This window comes from Tyto alba, unplaced genomic scaffold, assembly GCF_018691265.1.
Source record: "Tyto alba isolate M040663 unplaced genomic scaffold, T.alba_DEE_v4.0 Super-Scaffold_18, whole genome shotgun sequence".
NCBI lineage: Eukaryota > Metazoa > Chordata > Aves > Strigiformes > Tytonidae > Tyto > Tyto alba.
Genome location: NW_024881280.1, coordinates 29,489,987 through 29,507,790, shown reverse-complemented (window position 1 = coordinate 29,507,790; position 17,804 = coordinate 29,489,987). Strand labels below are relative to the sequence as shown.

The following is a 17,804-nucleotide window of genomic DNA, read 5'->3' as shown; positions in this document are numbered from 1 at the left end:
ACTCTAGGGATGAAAAGCAGCATCACTGATCACCAGGATGAAACCAGTATTACACCAGTTCTCTTACCTTACGGTTTGTCACTGAATGGGAATTCTGCTCGTTTGGAGTTTGTTTTAATTTCTGACTCTTTTATATTTAAAGCTTATATTAGTTGTGTGTGTTTATGCTATTTTCAACAGTGTAACAGGTGGTAAGACAGAAAGACAGACAATACCGGCATGGACAAGAGTTTCACCTTCCATATTATCTCTAATTTGTGTATATTGTTAAATATAACTTTCTTCTCTCTTTAGGCAGGAATTTTCAGCATGAACGCATGCGAAGAGGGGTTTGCCACTGGTGGCAGGGATGGCTGTGTTCGCTTGTGGGACCTAAATTTTAAACCAATTACTGTGATTGATCTCAGGGAAACAGACCAGGGATATAAAGGTAAAAAGAATTTTTTCTCTTTTGATATACCAGTAAGGTAGGAAATTTTCCAGTGTTTTGAACAAGAAGAGACTTTAAAAAAACAAAAAGGTTGTTTCATGTATGTACTGTGAACTATTTGCTAGAAAACAAATTTGCTCATGCCTGCTAGTATGAAGGTACCTCCACTGTAAGCCTGGAAACTAATGCAGTTGTTAGAAATGCATGTTTAATTCCAACATAAACCCTTTCCATCTCTCTATGTGTTGTTTCAGTTTGAGTTATTTTTATTTTCTATTTTTCAAGAAAAATAATGCCAGATACTATTAAGATGTTACAAAGATATGTTTTAGGGGGAGCATCTCAGAAACAAGCTGAGATCAGTTGGGCTCTTTGACTGACTTATATGCATGTTCCACTGATGTTTCTGTCACTTACATAATTTAGGTTTGTCTAGCCAGTACTAAGGTCCAGAGTTTGATCAGAGATTGTAATTTATATTGTCTGCTACCTTTATTGAAATTTAAAGACATCGAATGCAGAATTTTAGATGGAAATGTTAGTATTATCTCTGTCAGAGATCTGGTAATACGAGAATTGGCTACATGTCCTTTATTAAAATAAGGCTCACATTTTATTTTAGAGTTTTTGTAATACTAAGCCTGAAAAGTTATTGTTCCAAGGACAGTATGTTATATGAAATGGATAAAAGGAGTAAGTGGAGGAATAAGAGAAGGTACATGGATACTTCTTGACATTTTCTTGCTTTTATGTTTTGTTATGTGCTATGTTATCTTTGTTGCACAAATTCTCAGGATGTATCTCTCAGTAACAATATCTTCTACAGGTCTGTCTGTAAGAAGTGTTTGCTGGAGGGGAGACCATATACTCGTCGGGACACAAGATAGCGAAATTTTTGAAATTGTGGTGCATGAGCGTAATAAGCCTTTCCTGATAATGCAGGGGCACTGTGAAGGAGAGCTGTGGGCTTTGGCTGTCCATCCTACAAAACCATTAGCAATGACTGGAAGTGATGATCGATCAGTCAGGTTAAATCTTGTTCATTTAACTGTGTACAGTTTTATACCAACAGCTCATTTTGTAGATAACCTAATTGAAATGTGTACATTTTAAAGGTATTAAAATGTGTCATTGAAGTTCTTCTGAACCAGTGAAGTTATGCATGAAATTAGTGCTCCCTAGTGATAAAATATAGTGGAAATGTGTATTTCACAAAAAAGATACATACAAAATTTGAACAAATTTCATTTAGCCTAGCATTAAGCACTCATACAGAGGTATCCTGTAAGTGTTTCCTTTTCAGGAGTTGTCAGGCATTCACAGGTTACAATGAAAAAAATTGTAATAAAAAATCTACAATTTTTACTCTTACCATATTCACTTTTTGACATGCTGCGAATTAACTTTTAACTTGGGAGTTTCATCAAACTTAACGCATGCATGATAAATAGAATCTATATTCTGAAAAAAAGGTAAATTACTCCCTTTTACAAGTTCACCTTTTTTAGCCAAAAAACTTCTTTTCTTTCTTAGAGATTAAATGGTTTGGCATTTTTGTTAAATACGTTACGTGTGACATGGTGAAGCAAAACAGTAGTTGCATTATGAATATTGAAATAATGCTCTAGAATTCCACATATTTTGTAATTGATAGATGTTGTAATGTATCTTGTAGTAAAAACTTACATGTTATAATATTATCTAGTTATATGTAAGGAGTTATGAATAATGACTTGTTAATAGGAAAGGACATGTTTACTGAGCAAAGTCTTTAATTGTTCATTAACATTCTTCTTGGCTAAAATGATCAGCAAATTAGTGGCATTTTAAGAGAGCGGTCTAAAATTATGTATTGTTATATGTTGTCATTCTTTTTGTATTCAGAAATTCAAACAAAATTAATCTGCTCCTGCATTTTCTCATTAGATATTTTCTTGCTATTTTAAGTGTATGAATATTCTTTGCTGTATGCAAAATTCACACTTCTGTCTTAGATTTTTCTTGTGGAAAATCATTTTAAAATAGGACACTATGACATCTAGTGTTCTGCAGAAATTGCAGGCTTCACGCTGTCTATAACACAGCTACAAGCAACTCCTTACATTTGTAATTATTACTTTATTTTAGAATTTGGAGTTTAATAGACCATGCGCTGATTGCCCGGTGCAATATGGAGGAACCCATTCGCTGTGCTGCGGTTAGTACTGATGGAATCCATCTTGCTCTTGGAATGAAGGATGGCTCTTTCACTGTTCTTCGAGTCAGGTATGTTAAAAAATTTAAAATAGATAACTTATTAACTCTTCCAATCATGTTATCTAATTGCTTTTATAAATTGTATGTATATTGCCACTGTAGTGACCATCCATGAGGAGATCACTTACATTTCTGTTTTAAATTACCGATCCCGAGTGTGCTCAGATTTTTTAAATATGTGTGCTACATGTGTTTCTGGTGTTCTGTATTAACACATTTGAAAAAGTATATTGATCTATCTGCAAAGAATGGCAGTGTTCTAGAAAGTGTTTTATTTCAGGTTTTAGCTTTATTAATTATTCTTGAATTATTAAGACACAGGTTTTCATTACTTTCTAAATTGCTTCCATGTGTTGGAATGCTGCTGTCAGCACATGATGCATACAAAATCTGTGCTGCCGTGTTGATGCTTTAAAGGGAAAATGATATCCGTGTCTCATGTCAGTAAAGGTTTCTTCCCCACATGAATAAAGATCTGGTAGTCCACCTGATTAATATTTTTGTAGACCCACCTTGAACAGTTCCTTTTGTTCGCTCTCCCTTAGCCCAGTGCAGCACCTCCTTGTGTCACTGTTCCCTTCTCTTTTTTTGACCATGAAGCTCTACCCAACTCTAAAAATAGCAGTGTTGTTTGCACATATAATAGTGAAGTTCACTTAGTTTCATAGTTCTGTCCATTTTTTGAAACTGGGAACTTGACAATATGATAAGGCTCTTCTATACTTATGGCATGCTTTCTTTCATACTACAGAGATATGACTGAGGTTGTTCATATCAAAGACAGGAAAGAAGCTATCCATGAACTGAAATATTCACCAGATGGGAATTTCCTAGCTGTTGGTTCAAATGACAGCTCTGTGGATATATATGGTGTTGTTCAGCGATACAAGAAAGTTGGGGAATGTATTGGATCTTTAAGTTTCATCACCCATATGGATTGGTCTTTAGACAGTAAATACTTACAGACCAACGACGGCAATTGGAAGAGACTTTTTTACAGAATGCCAAGTAAGATTCTGAGTTGCCTTTATGATATTTGTTACTTATTACAGAAAGAATACATAGTAGTTTTTACAAAAGTAGTTTTTACAGCCAGATACAGATCCTGGTTCAAAGCACTGGGTTATAGAGAAATTTTTTTCTAAGTTCATATAAGTATTTATGATAATTGAGTAAGTACAGCATTTTCTGTCAAAGTTACTTAAATACTTTTAGCTTTAGTTGTTTGCCCTTCTTTATAATGCATCTTTTCATGATAGAGAAGCTGGCTTTTAATTTATTTTATTTCTCAAAACTAAATTTTTGCCCTCACATTTTTAGAAAAAGAAAAATTAAATTTTTCAGCAGTTTAATAGCTTTGTACTTACTGAGCTTGGATATTAAATGGATTATCATTGCTTGAACTGTATGTTTTTTAAAATGTGTGGAAAAATCAGTATGTTGCATCTTGGAAGAGTCATCTGCTTTTCTAGAACTATGTTTGCAGCAGAACTGAGGAATTTAACTTAAAAGAGCTTTTACAGTGAGAAATTCATAATAGATAGAAACAACTGGAATGCAGAAGAATTTGGAAGTGTAATGGGATTAGGTAACAGTAGAGAAAATTAGAGTACCTGATTAAAGGATGACAGAATTTTAGGGATTACTCACTGGAAACCAAAGAAATATTGAAGCTGTGATACATATATAATTCAGTCATGCAGCCTTTAGAATGAATAAAAATAGCAAAATGGAATTTAGCTGGTCAGTCTGCTGGTAACACAAGTTCAGGTGTGTCTTTTTTATGGCAGAGGACTATTAAAGAAAGTCAGTTTATTACATAATAGTAAAATACATTTTTCAGATTCAGAGTTTGTGAAAACCCCATTACTGTAAATATTTACAAGACAATACTGTCTTGAAAACGTGACTGAACTGTCCCGGACTCTTAAAGCAGCTTTCATCAAGACAATTCTGTCTGCAGAGAGCGTATGCACATAGTACATACATCTTACCGCTTCAAATTTAAGTAGTCTTGATTACAGTATGTCAAGGTGTCATGTCCTGTGCAGACAGAGGAGACAGGTGACTTAGATTCATAAACCCCCAATGGAGTGGACAATGGTGAGACAAATCTCAAAGTCCATGCATGGACATTTATTCATTTCCCACAATGTGCTAACTGGATACATTATAATTGGCTTAAGTTTATGATGCATTATGGCGAGCGATATAATATGCCTTGTGTTACTTAATGGTAGTAAAGGAAAAGGGGAAAAAGAAAATAAGAGAGATGGAGAGAAGAGAGAAATAGAGATCACCAGTCCAAGGTCCTGCATTGGTCCTGTCTGAGTTCATCAGGGATGCATCCATCTTCTTCACTTCAAGTCTTTTCTTTCTTTCTATTGCTTGCTTTTTTTCACTCATCCCCCCACCTCCCCAGCTGCATCTTGTGCTAATCAGGCGGCCTGACCAGCTCCAGCCTCCACCTTATCCACCCCGTGACTATAGTTTCATTACTTGCGAGTGTTGGGGGCATTCCTTGGCTCAGAGGGCCTCTGCTCCCTCCCCACCTCATATCTCTCTCTCGGCCTGTTTTTCTCCATCCCTGTTTTGCTCAGGCTGTTTTTCTCAGTCCCTGTTTTGGGGAGTTACAAGATGTCTCTCACACACGGGCAGTGTTTGTCACAGGGTTTGACTTGTTTATTCTGTGTGTATACTCTCTTTACATAATATTATTCTATATTTTCCCACTCATCATAATCGTAGTATTTATTTTCATCCACCCCTTACTATATTGTCCCTGTACTTGTTATACAATATTTATGTTTTGCACTGTACATTATTCATCATTCATGGAGCTTTTTGTCCCTCTCTTTGCTGAAGCATCTAATTCATTCTGTGCACAAGTTTTTGATATTGTGCATTGAGACAGAAGATATGTAAGAAAATATAGTAAGTGGGAGTTTAATTAGACTCTGACAGATATGTACACACAGCAGGAGCAATTTGAAGTTATATAGACAGCTTTCAGCCTGAAGTTTCTTCATATATTAGAACATGGGATTGTGAAAGGTTTTTTATGAAAAAAGTTTAACAAAGTCAGTGAAGTTAGAGGAATCTGAATATTTCAAAATAATGATCAGAATTATGTAACACTTGAAAATCCACTATAAATGCATAAGGAACTTACAGTTGTCTAATACAAGATCTGTAGAATTTAGTCATGAATGTAACCAGTATTAGTAATCATCGTTTACATGGATTAGTGATTGAAAGAGATTACAGGGTAAACCTTGTCAAAGGGTGCAGTTATTTCATCAGAGCTGAAGGATCTTCAAACAGGGCACTTAAGTTCCTTTTTTTAATTAAGTCTTCCTTTCTGATTTATTTGCCATTTTGCTTTATTTTTTCTCTATGACTGTTCTTTCCTGTTTATTCCAGTCCACTTGAGTTGTCCCTTGTTTTATAACTCTGTGGAAAGTTTACCTCCTTACAGTACCTGAGGCTGTTCATCCTCTGCATCCCACCCCCTCCCACTACTCAGAATCCTATTAACAATAAGAAAACAGGAAAAAACCCTGCCTAGGCGCCTTCAGTTTTGTTACCACTGCAGACTGAGAGGTGAATGGTTGGCAGTGTCCTGCTCAGGTTCTGCAGTTGTGCACTCAGTCTGACTGACAGCTTTTGCATTTGCTTGCACTGTTTTTGTACTGCTCCTGCACTCTGCTTCTGGCCATTCCTGAAGACACGGGATTTATTAAATGGGCCTTTCGTCTGTCTCACTACTTAAGCTTTTACATGAAGCTTTGTGGGACTGAAACAATCTTATTACAGATAGCGCTGATGTGAAGTAATTTAACAAGGATCTAAGCATAAAAAATTGTTTTTTTAAGAAATTTACAGGGGCCAGATCTAAATGACTTCTTCAGTTTTTGCTCTAAATAATCCAGGTTTCTAGAGTAGTTCAGCAACAGAATTTTTCCAAACTTTACCTTAGAATGGCTACGTGTATTTTTTACTAAATATTTAAAAATAACACAGCGTCAAGCAGACATCAAAAAATAATAAAAACTGTAAAGTACCAAACCCCTGATCTTCTGTTAAATAGTCTTGAAAAGCTTTCCTACTGATACTGTTGATCACAATAGAGAATATTAGATCAGGACAGTTGTAGAAGTCAGTTTTTAATTCTGTCTCACTTGGATTTGATTACTGGAGAATTTAAAAAAAAATTACATTGTTTAAAATTGCAGAGTTAAATATTTAAAACTAGGTCTTTATTTTTGTTCTTAGGTGGAAAAGAAGTAACAAACAAGGAGGAATTAAAAGGTGTTCAGTGGGCATCATGGACCTGTGTTTCTGGCCTTGAAGTTAATGGAATCTGGCCCAAATATTCAGATATAAATGATATAAATTCCGTGGATGCAAATTTTATTGGGCAAGTTATGGTTACAGCTGATGATTATGGAATAGTAAAGCTCTTCCGATACCCATGTCTAAGAAAAGGTAGTACATTTAAGTTCAATTATAAACATGTTTTTTTGAATTTTGGTTATTCAGGAAAAAGGTTTTAGAAAACTGAATCTTTGAAAATTATATACATGGTCAGTATTTGTTCTTAGAAATTTAGTTTGAGCTCAGAGGTGAAAAATAATAATAATCTGGTGTATTGACAACTGTAATAGTAACAGTATTTTAGTTACATTTTGAATAGGATAGCCAAAGATTCTGTGCATATTTTGTTTTGTAAAATAGTTGTTTTTTTTTGTTTTGGTGGGTGTTTGTTTTGTTTGTTGTTTTTTTTTTTTTAATAGAATTTTATGAGGTGATGCAGTATTTACCCTCTTATGAGATACATATCTTCAGCTATTTCACCTTGGTCTTCAAGTAGTTTTCTTCCTTCCTTTGGATCCATGATGGAGATTTGGGCTAGGAACTATAACAAATAACTTTGTTAAATGATTAGAGGCAATAAACAAGTGAAAAGCATGTTGGTCCAGTAATCAGAGTATGCCACTGCATGTTATTGAATTTTAAAAACTTTTCCAACACATTTTTCCTCAAAATTTTACTGGCAATCTGGACAAATCTCATATGAAATTTTTAAAACTGATACTTAAAGCAAAGTATATAATTTTCAAGTTTACTACTGAGGACTGTTAACAGGGGAGAGATATATATCTTTTTAGACAAGAAAAGCTTCATTTTTTTTCAGAGCTGTTTGAAGAACTACATTCTAGACACCTTTTAAGTTGGACAGTAACAAATAATCGATAGCAGAGATCTTTAGCAAGGTCTTCAAGCTGGTAACATGATGATGATTAGAGGAAGCCTGTGAAAGCCTAGGTTTAGAGTTGTCTTAACCTAAAAAGTTTGCCTGGGGACTAGATCAAATCTCTGAGTTTTGAAAGGGGAAACAAGAAGTTGCACTGTTGCATTATTGCAGTCAGCAGCGTTGCATGTTTAATACTGGCTACAGCCATATGATCTTCATGATGGGTCTTAGGATATGTCTTCAAGGAGTATGTGCTTAAAGAATTTTTTTTTTTTTTTTTTTTAATAAATGACTGGTATTCCCCCATTATTTTTTTCAACTCTTTTGGGAAAAGGTGATATTAAAAACTACTTCGTTTCAAACTTTCCGGTTTTATTTTTAAAGTGATAAGGGTTTTATTGGTACCTGAGGTAATCCAAAACTATATTCTTGAAAACAGTCTTCTGTCCATTTGCAGGAGACTGAATTTTTTCCCTTTTTTCGACTATTTTGCACTAGAATTACAAAACCAAAGAGAAAGCACAAGAATCTGTATAATGGAGTGCTGTTAGGAACTTTTTCAGTAGCTGATCGAGTGATTGAGTTGTAATTATGTAGTAGTCAGTGAAAACATTAACTTGATGTAGTTATACTACTACTACTACAAGAGGTGTGAGGATATGAATTTCTAGAGGTGCTTAGCACTCAGTTTGCACAAACAGTAGGAACCAGTGCTACGATTACACATAGGGGGGTGTTTTCACAGAGCTAAATATACATCATTTAACATTTAAATAACTGCATCTTTTCAATGTAGAAATAATGGCAAAATCTTGGTTTGTAAAAAGTAAAGTTAATAAAATAAAATAAATCTTCCTTTTGAACACCTCATACAGCGCTATCATGTCTTGTCTCTTTGTGTTTGACTTGTTAAAGATACTGTATCCTGGAATCCAAATTTAAAAATTTATCTTAAAGAACGTTTAAAATTTGGGAATGCTGCAGAAGGTTGCTGCAATTAAAGAAAATATCACTAATAATTAGAATATATTAATTTAAACTATTACTTCTTATAAGGGTTCCTTGATGTTTTTCCTGAGGTGTTTCTGAAACATTTATTCCACATATACTGAAAGAGATTTTTATTCTTTTACTAGGAGCAAAGTTTAAAAAATATCTTGGTCATTCTGCTCACGTGACAAATGTCAGATGGTCGCATGATCACCAGTGGGTTGTTTCCATTGGGGGAGCTGATCATTCTGTTTTTCAGTGGAAATTTGTCCCTGAACGCAAGTTGAAGGATTCTCTTCATATAGCACCCCAAGGTAAGTAACTTACTGAAAAAAAAAAAATTGTGGGAGGAGGGGAGGCTAAAAGAAGTAAAATTCTTTGGTGCAAGTATAGAAAGAAATATTCAGAATTGTCAGTCTGCACAAAGTTGTTCTTTAATGTTGTATTGAGTGAGGGATAAATTTAGTAAGAGATGAATCCCCCTATATTCTAGGCAATCCTCAAAGATTACAGAGGGGTAGGGGTGGCTAGACTTCTCTCTTAATAGGTAGGCCAATTATTGCTGTGACTGTAGGCTTGACACCAACTACATGAAGAGCCTGTCTGCTGTAGGTCTGGTTTCATTCAGAAGAAGCAGTCAGGTTCACAAATAGTACAGTTTATTCTTATGCAACATATACAGATTCTTTAAGATTGCCAGTGATAAGTGCACTATACTGCAGAATAGCTATATAGCTCTGCAAACAAAATGATTGCAATCACAAGATCCATTTCCCAGGTGGGCACTTGGCATAGCCAGGGTCACAAATCTTACCAGAAGGCATCCCTTCTGTGGAGGTGAAGGAGGACAAACCTGTCGATCTGTCCCTGCAATTTGGTGTCAAATTCTTGTCGCTCCCCAAGTTAGGTATGAAACCATGGAACTGTTTATCCATGATTGTGCCAGGTGTGTGGGTGGGACTGTGGTCAAGCCAGTATTCCTTCAGCAGCTGCACAAAACATTTCTTGGTACAACCTCTGAGCAGTTGAACAGATCATTTCTTGCAGAAAGTGGAAGAATGGGACCGCGCAGCCTCCACCTCGCTTTACTCCCTGGTGCCATGGCAACACAAACCACTGGATCTTCATCCAGTCCTGTGTCTGCTCTGGGCATCAGGTGTTGAGCAATATTGGGCTTTGCAATTTTCCACTGTTTTGTGCTTCCAACATTTAAACTTTGCAGCTGCCTGAAGTACCTCATAGCATTGCTAATACTTGTTTGTACTGTGCATGCTCAGTGTAGCAAGATTGTGAAGAAAATCACCACTGTGTTCCCTGTGCAAAGGGAAAATTTAAAAGTTTGGATCATAGATGTCAATTCTGTACATACTGTCTTTTACTAAATTGGCAACGACTGGGTGCCCAGATGTCACTGGAAAAAAAATGAAGTATACATTTCCCACTGACTGGATAAGGGAAAACGAAAACCCCATTTTAAAAAAAAAAAAAAAAAAAAAAAAGTGATACCTGGGGAACTAGAAACCAGTGAAGGCTCACCTCTGTACCTGGAAAGATCGTGGAGCGGAACCTCCTGGAAACTATGCTAAGGCACCTGGATAATAAGGAGGTGATTGATGACAGCCAACATGGCTTCACTAAGGGCAAATTGTGCCTGACAAATTTGGTGGCCTTCTTACAATGGGGTTGCAGTGTTGGTGGATAAGGGAAGAGCAGCTGACATCATCTACCTGGACTTGTGCACATTGGACCATGCAATGGATAAGGAATTGGCTGGATGGTCACACTCAGAGAGTTGCCTTCAATGGCTCCATGTCCAAGTGGAGAGTGGTGACGAGTGGCGTTCCTCAGGGGCTGGTGTTGTGACTGGTGCTATTTAACATCCAGCTGTGTGGTGTGGTCAGCATGCTGGAGGGAAGGGATGCCATCCAGAGGGACCTTGTTGAACCTCATGAAGTTCAACAAGGCCAAGTGCAAGGTCCTGCACATGGGTCGAGGCAATCCCAAGCATAAATGCAGGCTGGGCGATGAGTGGATTGAGGGTAGCCCTGAAGAAAAGGACTTGGGAATACTGATGACTGGAAAATTGAATATGAGCCAGCAGTGTGCACCCACAGCCCAGGAGGCCACCCGTGTCCTGGGCTGCATCAAGAGAAACATGACCAGAAGGTTGAGGGAGGGGATTCTCCCCCTCTGCTCTCATGAGACCCCCCTGCAGTGCTGGGCCCAGCTCTGGGGCCCCCAGTATAAGAAGGACACGGAGCTGCTCGAGCAGGTCCAGGGGAGGGCTACGAAGATGATCAGGGGGCTGGAACACCTCCCCTGTGAAGACAGGCTGAGAGAGTTGGGGGTGTTCAGCCTGGAGAAGAGAAGGCTCTGGGGAGACCTTGTAGCAGCCTTCTTATACCTAAAAGGGCCTGATAGAAAGATGGGGAGGGACTCTATCAGGGAATGTAGTGATAAGATGAGGGGAAGTGGTTTTAAACTGAAAGCAGGTAGGGTTAGATTAGACGTAAGGAAGAAATTCTTTACTGTGAGGGTGGTGAGGTGCTGGCCCAGGATGCCCAGAGCAGCTGTGGCTGCTCCCTCCCTGGAAGGGTTCAAGGCCAGGTTGGACGGAGCTTGGAGCAACCTGGTCTAGTGGAAGGTGTCCCTGCCCATGGCAGGGGGGTTGGAACTAGGTGATCTACAAGGTCCCTTCCAACCAAAACCATTCTGTTGTTCTATACTCATTTGATTAAAATTTTTAACTATTTAGATGATAATTTAAGCATTGTAATTATTTATTTTTTTCTTTTCAAAGCAGACTATACAATTTTAACATTTGGAAAAAAATGTAGATCATGTTTCCACCACTGACTAATAGAGTAATTTCTCTCATGACTGAGTTTCCCAAAATCAAATGAGTGCCTTGCTTGGAAATTCCTGAAGAAAGTTAGGGAGTCCTTTAAGGAAATTAGTATATAGACTTACAACGAAGTATGCTGTTTCACCCTTTAATTGCTAATATCAGTGTGGACCCAGCTAATAAGTAAATGATTGCTGATTCAGTGCTGGCCTTGTCAATGCCAAATGCAGAATGAAGCAATAGTTCTCTTCATTTCCTTGATGAAGCCTCCAAAAGCCTTTATCTGTTTTGATCCTTCATTGTAGGAATTGATTTTCAACTAATTATTTCTCATGACCCAAATTTCTCATTAGCTACTGCCTCCCTAGATAAAATTTAGATATATTAATTGTTGTTTAGATTCCTTGTTCCTGGATATATAACCTTATTTCTGTCTATCTGACAGTATGTGCAGCATACATCAGTTTTGTCACACTATTGATAGTTGTCCTGTTAATGGCTTTTCTAACTCTGTAATCTGCTACCTTTATCAGTAGCAATATTGTTTTTCTCTTGATCACTGATAAAAATGTTTAGTAGTATAGCTCCAAAGATTGCTTTTTATCGCATGTTTCTAGAAACTTTTCTTACTGAATGATGATTCTCTTTTTGAATTATATTTTGAGATCTTTTAAAATCCATTTGTTTTCTAGACTGATTGTGTATCTCATTTGTAAATCAAAAGATGTGCAACATTCAGTCAGAGGTTGCAGAAGGATCCAAATACACGATCGTTTATCAGCCAGGACATTGTTTTCAGCTTCTGTTGAAATGAAACTCTGTGCTACAACATCTTCTGGCTCTCCCCAGATGTAAAACAGAAACATTAAATGACTACTCTTTTTCTCCACAGTCATCAAGAATTTTACCACTTCTTTCTCATATATGACTTTTTCTTTTTCGCCTAATCTACCTGAAGAATTGTTGCTTACATCAACGGCTCACCTAACCATAAATTTCTATCTGGAGCCTTTTACTTCTCTTGTTAGTTTTCTGCAAGTCTTAGTTTCTGCTTTATACTCGTTACTTCATTCTCTTCTTTCTTTCTTTCCTCTTAACATTAATGTTGCTGAAATAATTTTAATGAATAAAAACTAACTTGGTCCTAAAAAGAAACAAACAACAACAACAAAAAATCATATTTACAAGTTGGCTTATTTCTACCATATCAGCAGAATTGATCCTGTCAGCCTGTCAATTATTAGCAGTTTCTGTTGTAGTTGATAAAAACATTGCTTATCAAATCAGAAACTTCAAGCAGTTACTTTAAGCACTTTCTGGTTTGTAATTTAGGTTGCTTCATTTCCTGTTTCTCTTTTCTTGGTGGCAGAGAGTCTGGTTGATTCTAATAGTGATGAATCAGATTCAGATCAGTCTGATGTTCCAGAGCTGGACTCTGAAATTGAACAAGAGACACAGATCACCTATCGTCGACAGGTAAAGATTTTAATTTTAATGGCAGTTGGAATACTTCCTAGGGTTTAAGTTGATCTTTTATGAAAACCTGTTGAAATCTGAAAACTGGGGAAACTGAGAGCTGAGCAGGAGCTGAACAAAACCTTTAGAATTGTTATTATCTGATGCACTCAAAATATTAAGATACAATAGAGAAAAAAGTGATTACGTGTATGCCTAGCTTGTTTTATTAGAGTTTTGGTTATAATGTAAAAACAAGTTACACTATACAATAACCAGCTACAGTTATACAGTTACTTTTTTCACTGATGTCAGTATAACATTTTTGAGGATGGTAACTGTGGCTGAATTCTCAGAAACGTGTTTCTTATGAATCTCTTAATTTATAAATGTGCTTTTTCTTAAAGGTTTACAAAGAAGATCTACCTCAACTTAAAGAGCAATGCAAAGAAAAAAGGAAAAGTGCAGCTTCTAAGAGACGCGAGCGAGCTCCAGGGAACAGTATAAGATTACATTTTGTTCATGGGTATGAAAACTAGGATTCTTTAACATATACAAACAGATTGTTTGTGTTTTGTGGATTGGTGTTTATAATTTAATATTCTGATGAAAGACTTCTAGGTCCATTGCTTTGTGATTTACCGTTTTTATTTGTTTCTGTAAAATAAATTTACACTAAATTAATAGAAAGCTTTGATGCCAAGCTAGACCTAATTCTGAACATGAATTCTGAAGTGAATTTGCACTGAAACTTTAGTTGATAATTATTATTTGAGTAGAGGTGAATAAATATAATATTTGGCTATCACCCATATTTTTCAGTATCTGGAAAGTAATAGTTCTCTTTGGTGTATTATTTGGGAAACTACGACAGAAACTTGGTGTAGTTGAAGATGACTGGGTTCTGTACTAAGCGCTGTTTCTACCAGTGTTTTATAAAAAAAAAAATGTATAAACTCTTTGTGCCTAATCTAAAACAATTTATGTGTTCCTCTGTTAGTTCAGGAATTAAATTTAATTCTTAATAGGTCCTGGAAGTGTGTTAAAATTCAGTTTCATTCTCTTTTTGGTGCTAATTTGAGTAACAAAATGACTTTCAGATGCATCTTGAAATCTTATGATTTCATCTTTAGGATTGGTAGTCTCCTATACCTTTTCATAAGTGAAGACTTTTTCATCAGAACAAAGATGTGGTGTTTTAAAGCAAACTGGCAGTATATGTTACTACATTGGAATAATGATCAGAAATGTAAATTCCCTTGATACAAAGAAAACCAAAGCCTTTATTAAATTAAGGCTTTGGAAATCAGGTAGTATTGGTTTTCGTTTGAAAAGATACATCTTTGCAGGAATACAACTTCTTTTTAGAGATAACTAAATGCACAGATAAGTTACTGATACTGTCTATCATTATTATGACACTGAAACAATTTTAGAAGGGCTCCACAAGGAATGCTTAATAAATTAATTGGCTAAGAATCGTTAATCATTCAACTCAGCAGTTTTCTGTAGAAGACGTGGAGTCTGAGAAATAGCTTTGGAAATAATGACAACTGGGAAGCTTGGTACAGAGTTGAGCTTTCATGTCTATTTTTGATGCTCCAGAGTTCTCAGTTGAAGATTTTTATATCTGTGTAGAAAATGCATTAAGGTGGGCAGCTGTATGTAGTCTTTAAAATTTGGTCTAAGAATCAAACCAAATGATCCTGAAGAAGATGTAGCACAAGCAAGGGCCCTGGATCTTTGGGATTATTGTTATTTCCTTCACAACAGAAGTGAAGCTTGACCAGAATATCCAGGAATGACCAGAAGTAGAATGTCCAGTTGAGTTCTGTCTGGTTACCCAATGGGCATCAAGGAAACAAATGAAGAATCCATGCTGAACAACAGATTTTTCTCAATGTCCAGGCTGTTAACTTTAAAGTGACCCACATCCAAGTGAGTAATAGGCATATTCTCTGATTCAGGAAGTCTGCTTTGCTTCATCTTTCTTTGGCTGCAATGGAAATGTCTTGGATGTTCCTTGAAAGTGTAAAAAGTGGTGCATTTTTGAACTAGGAGAATAGGAATCTCTTTTTCCTTTCTTTGTTTTTGAGCACGTTGGTTTTGTGTTTTGAATTTGTCAACTGCCTTGAAAGATGAACTTTTAAAAATCTCTTCATATCCTGTAAGAAATCTTTTAAACTTCTGGTTACTTCCTGTTTTGGAAGGGGATGAAAACAACGATGCCGAGTATGTGAGCCAGCCACTGACTAATATGGATAAGAAATCAACTTCTATTAACAGGTTAATTTTTAAGTGCATCTTTCTCTAAAGATGCAATAATGATCAGAAACATGTTATTGAAGTGGTGTACTGGTTTGGCCTATTCCTGTATTTTCCTTCTGCCACGTCTTGGACAGTGGTGGTTGTTCAGAAACATAAAAAGCATACATATTTTGAAATATTCAAAGGAATCCCTTTCACTGACTCAGTGCTTGTAATACTTTCTTTTTGCTGGTAGGGAATAAGGATTAAATATCATAGTTACGTCCTGTATTCTCTCAAAGGTATGCTGCTGATCTCTCAAGAATTATTTTATCTTCTTTTTAATATTCAAAGGATTTAAACAAAATCTAGTTTGAGTTTCAGGAAATTCACTGAACTGACCTTATCATAAGATGAAATTTGGTTATGGTTTCAAGATGGCATGAGATTTCTCATGCTTTTAAATGAGAGTCTTATGACACTTTGCATAGATTGCTACCAGAGTGCTACAAATACCTGAAGATAACACCTGAAGGGGGTAGAAGGGGTAGGCTATGAGGGGTTCCTGTTGAGAAAAGACTATTGCCATGTGAAAGTGTTTTTTTGTTGTTTTTTTGTTGTTGTGCTTTTTTTTTTTTTTTCCTTTTTTTAAAAGTATCTCTACCTTTGTGCTAAAGACTCTGGCCTCAACCATGTTTATTTTGACATTTGATTCTTCTGGAGATTTTTGGGGAAGGGTTGCACTATGTTCGGAAATTTCCCATATATACTTTGAAGAGTAACATACAAATTTTGAAACTTTTACAGGATCAGACAAACTATGGACATTGACTCTTTTCCCAGAGAGGACACTACTTGTGAAGTTGCCCCTTAGTTGGCTATAGATATGTAACTTCCAACTGTGGGTAGGATCCAGCTTCAGGTTAAAGAATTTACAATTGTGTGCCTAAAAGTAGATGGTTTTATATGTGTACCTAAACTTCCATCACAGCCAATGGAGATCCAGTCAGTAGTCAGTGGAGCGTAAGGAGTGATTTGGCTCAAGTAAGACTAAATGCTGACTGGTTGGTCAGCTGAGTAACCCTGCAGGTTCCACTAACTGTATTAACTACAACACTGTTGATTAAGATATAGGTGTTCATATATCTAACACATGTGAACACCAGTGTTTGCATGTCTTAAACTGAATTCAGTCCCTGCTCTTCATGGCCTTGATAATGGCAGATTTTTTTTTCTACATAGCATTGAGGTAGCTGTATTTTCTTTTGAAAGTTACTGTCATATTAACTCGAATCAGTCTTGGATTGATGGTTTCACTAGGACTTGCTGAAGACCACTTGAAAACGTCAACTACTGCATAATGCACCATTATATTTATTGTGTCTTGTTATATATTATCCAGTAACCACGACGTAGAGCTTTCTTTCATTATTATTTAGTTTCTAGTTGCTAATCAAGTTACCTTGTAAATTACTTCTGTTGATTTTCTTCTGCATGCAAAGAATTGTTTCTCTTCATGCTTTTCCTGAGATTAGCTAATAATCTCAGTTCTAAATTGGTTTGATAGTAGGGATATGTAAGTATTTTAGAACTGTATAGCATATTCTTGGGAGTGATTTTTCTACACTGAAACATGCTTCTTTTCATCACTGCTTGGACTGTCTAAGCCCATCACTTTATCCTTCTGGTGAAAAGTACCTATATAGTCAGGGAGTTTGTAAACTGGCATGTGGGAAAGACCAGATATGTTTAACCAGGTTACAAAATGTCTTTGTTTGCACTGCTTCATATTTTGGCAAAATATGTTTTATTTTAATTGTAAACAACTGATTGTACACATATTTTTTTATAAATGGAGAAAGTGAACTAAAATCCAAACTTCTGATTATAAAAACTTATAAGTAATATATTTTCCTGCATCCTAGGTAAATTTTGGATGTTTTGGGTAGTCCTGTGAATAGATGACATTAACATATACTCGGTTCCACTATCCTTAAAGTATACAGGCAAATGTTTTGACAAGAGCTGGGAAAATTATGAATTTCTGGGTTGCAGGTAGAAGGATCTGAGACCCTTTTGCTGTCTTGATCTTCTGTGCTTTTATAGACTGCTAAACTTGTAAGAAACTGCTCAATGTCCAGTATTTCTAAAGCATTATTTCTTTCAGTGTACATATTTCGTTAGCTGCTTTTTTAAATATTCTCATTCAGGGTGCATATTCAGCATTTTTAAAAATTATTCAATATTTACAAAGGAAATCCAGTATTTTTAAGAACACGGTGCAGAGTGAAGCAGTGGAAGATGACATCTGAGCAACAATAGGT

The 17,804-nt window shown here is 36.1% G+C and overlaps 1 protein-coding gene across 11 annotated transcripts in view; it reads left to right on the top strand.

Moving 5' to 3' along the window:
* The window catches only part of EML5 (EMAP like 5), a 111,050-nt gene that overhangs the window by 35,355 nt on the left and 57,891 nt on the right, over positions 1-17,804 (top strand). For all 11 annotated transcript variants that reach the window (XR_006165151.1, XR_006165152.1, XM_042791008.1 and 8 more), the window contains exons 6-13: positions 295-430; positions 1,257-1,458; positions 2,558-2,695; positions 3,438-3,694; positions 6,962-7,174; positions 9,080-9,247; positions 13,148-13,254; positions 13,641-13,759. Coding sequence is in view for 9 of the 11 variants with exons in the window: in XM_042791008.1 (XP_042646942.1) it covers positions 295-430; positions 1,257-1,458; positions 2,558-2,695; positions 3,438-3,694; positions 6,962-7,174; positions 9,080-9,247; positions 13,148-13,254; positions 13,641-13,759 (1,340 nt within the window). In the remaining 2 variants the exon portion in view is untranslated. The remainder of the gene's footprint in view (positions 1-294; positions 431-1,256; positions 1,459-2,557; positions 2,696-3,437; positions 3,695-6,961; positions 7,175-9,079; positions 9,248-13,147; positions 13,255-13,640; positions 13,760-17,804) is intronic.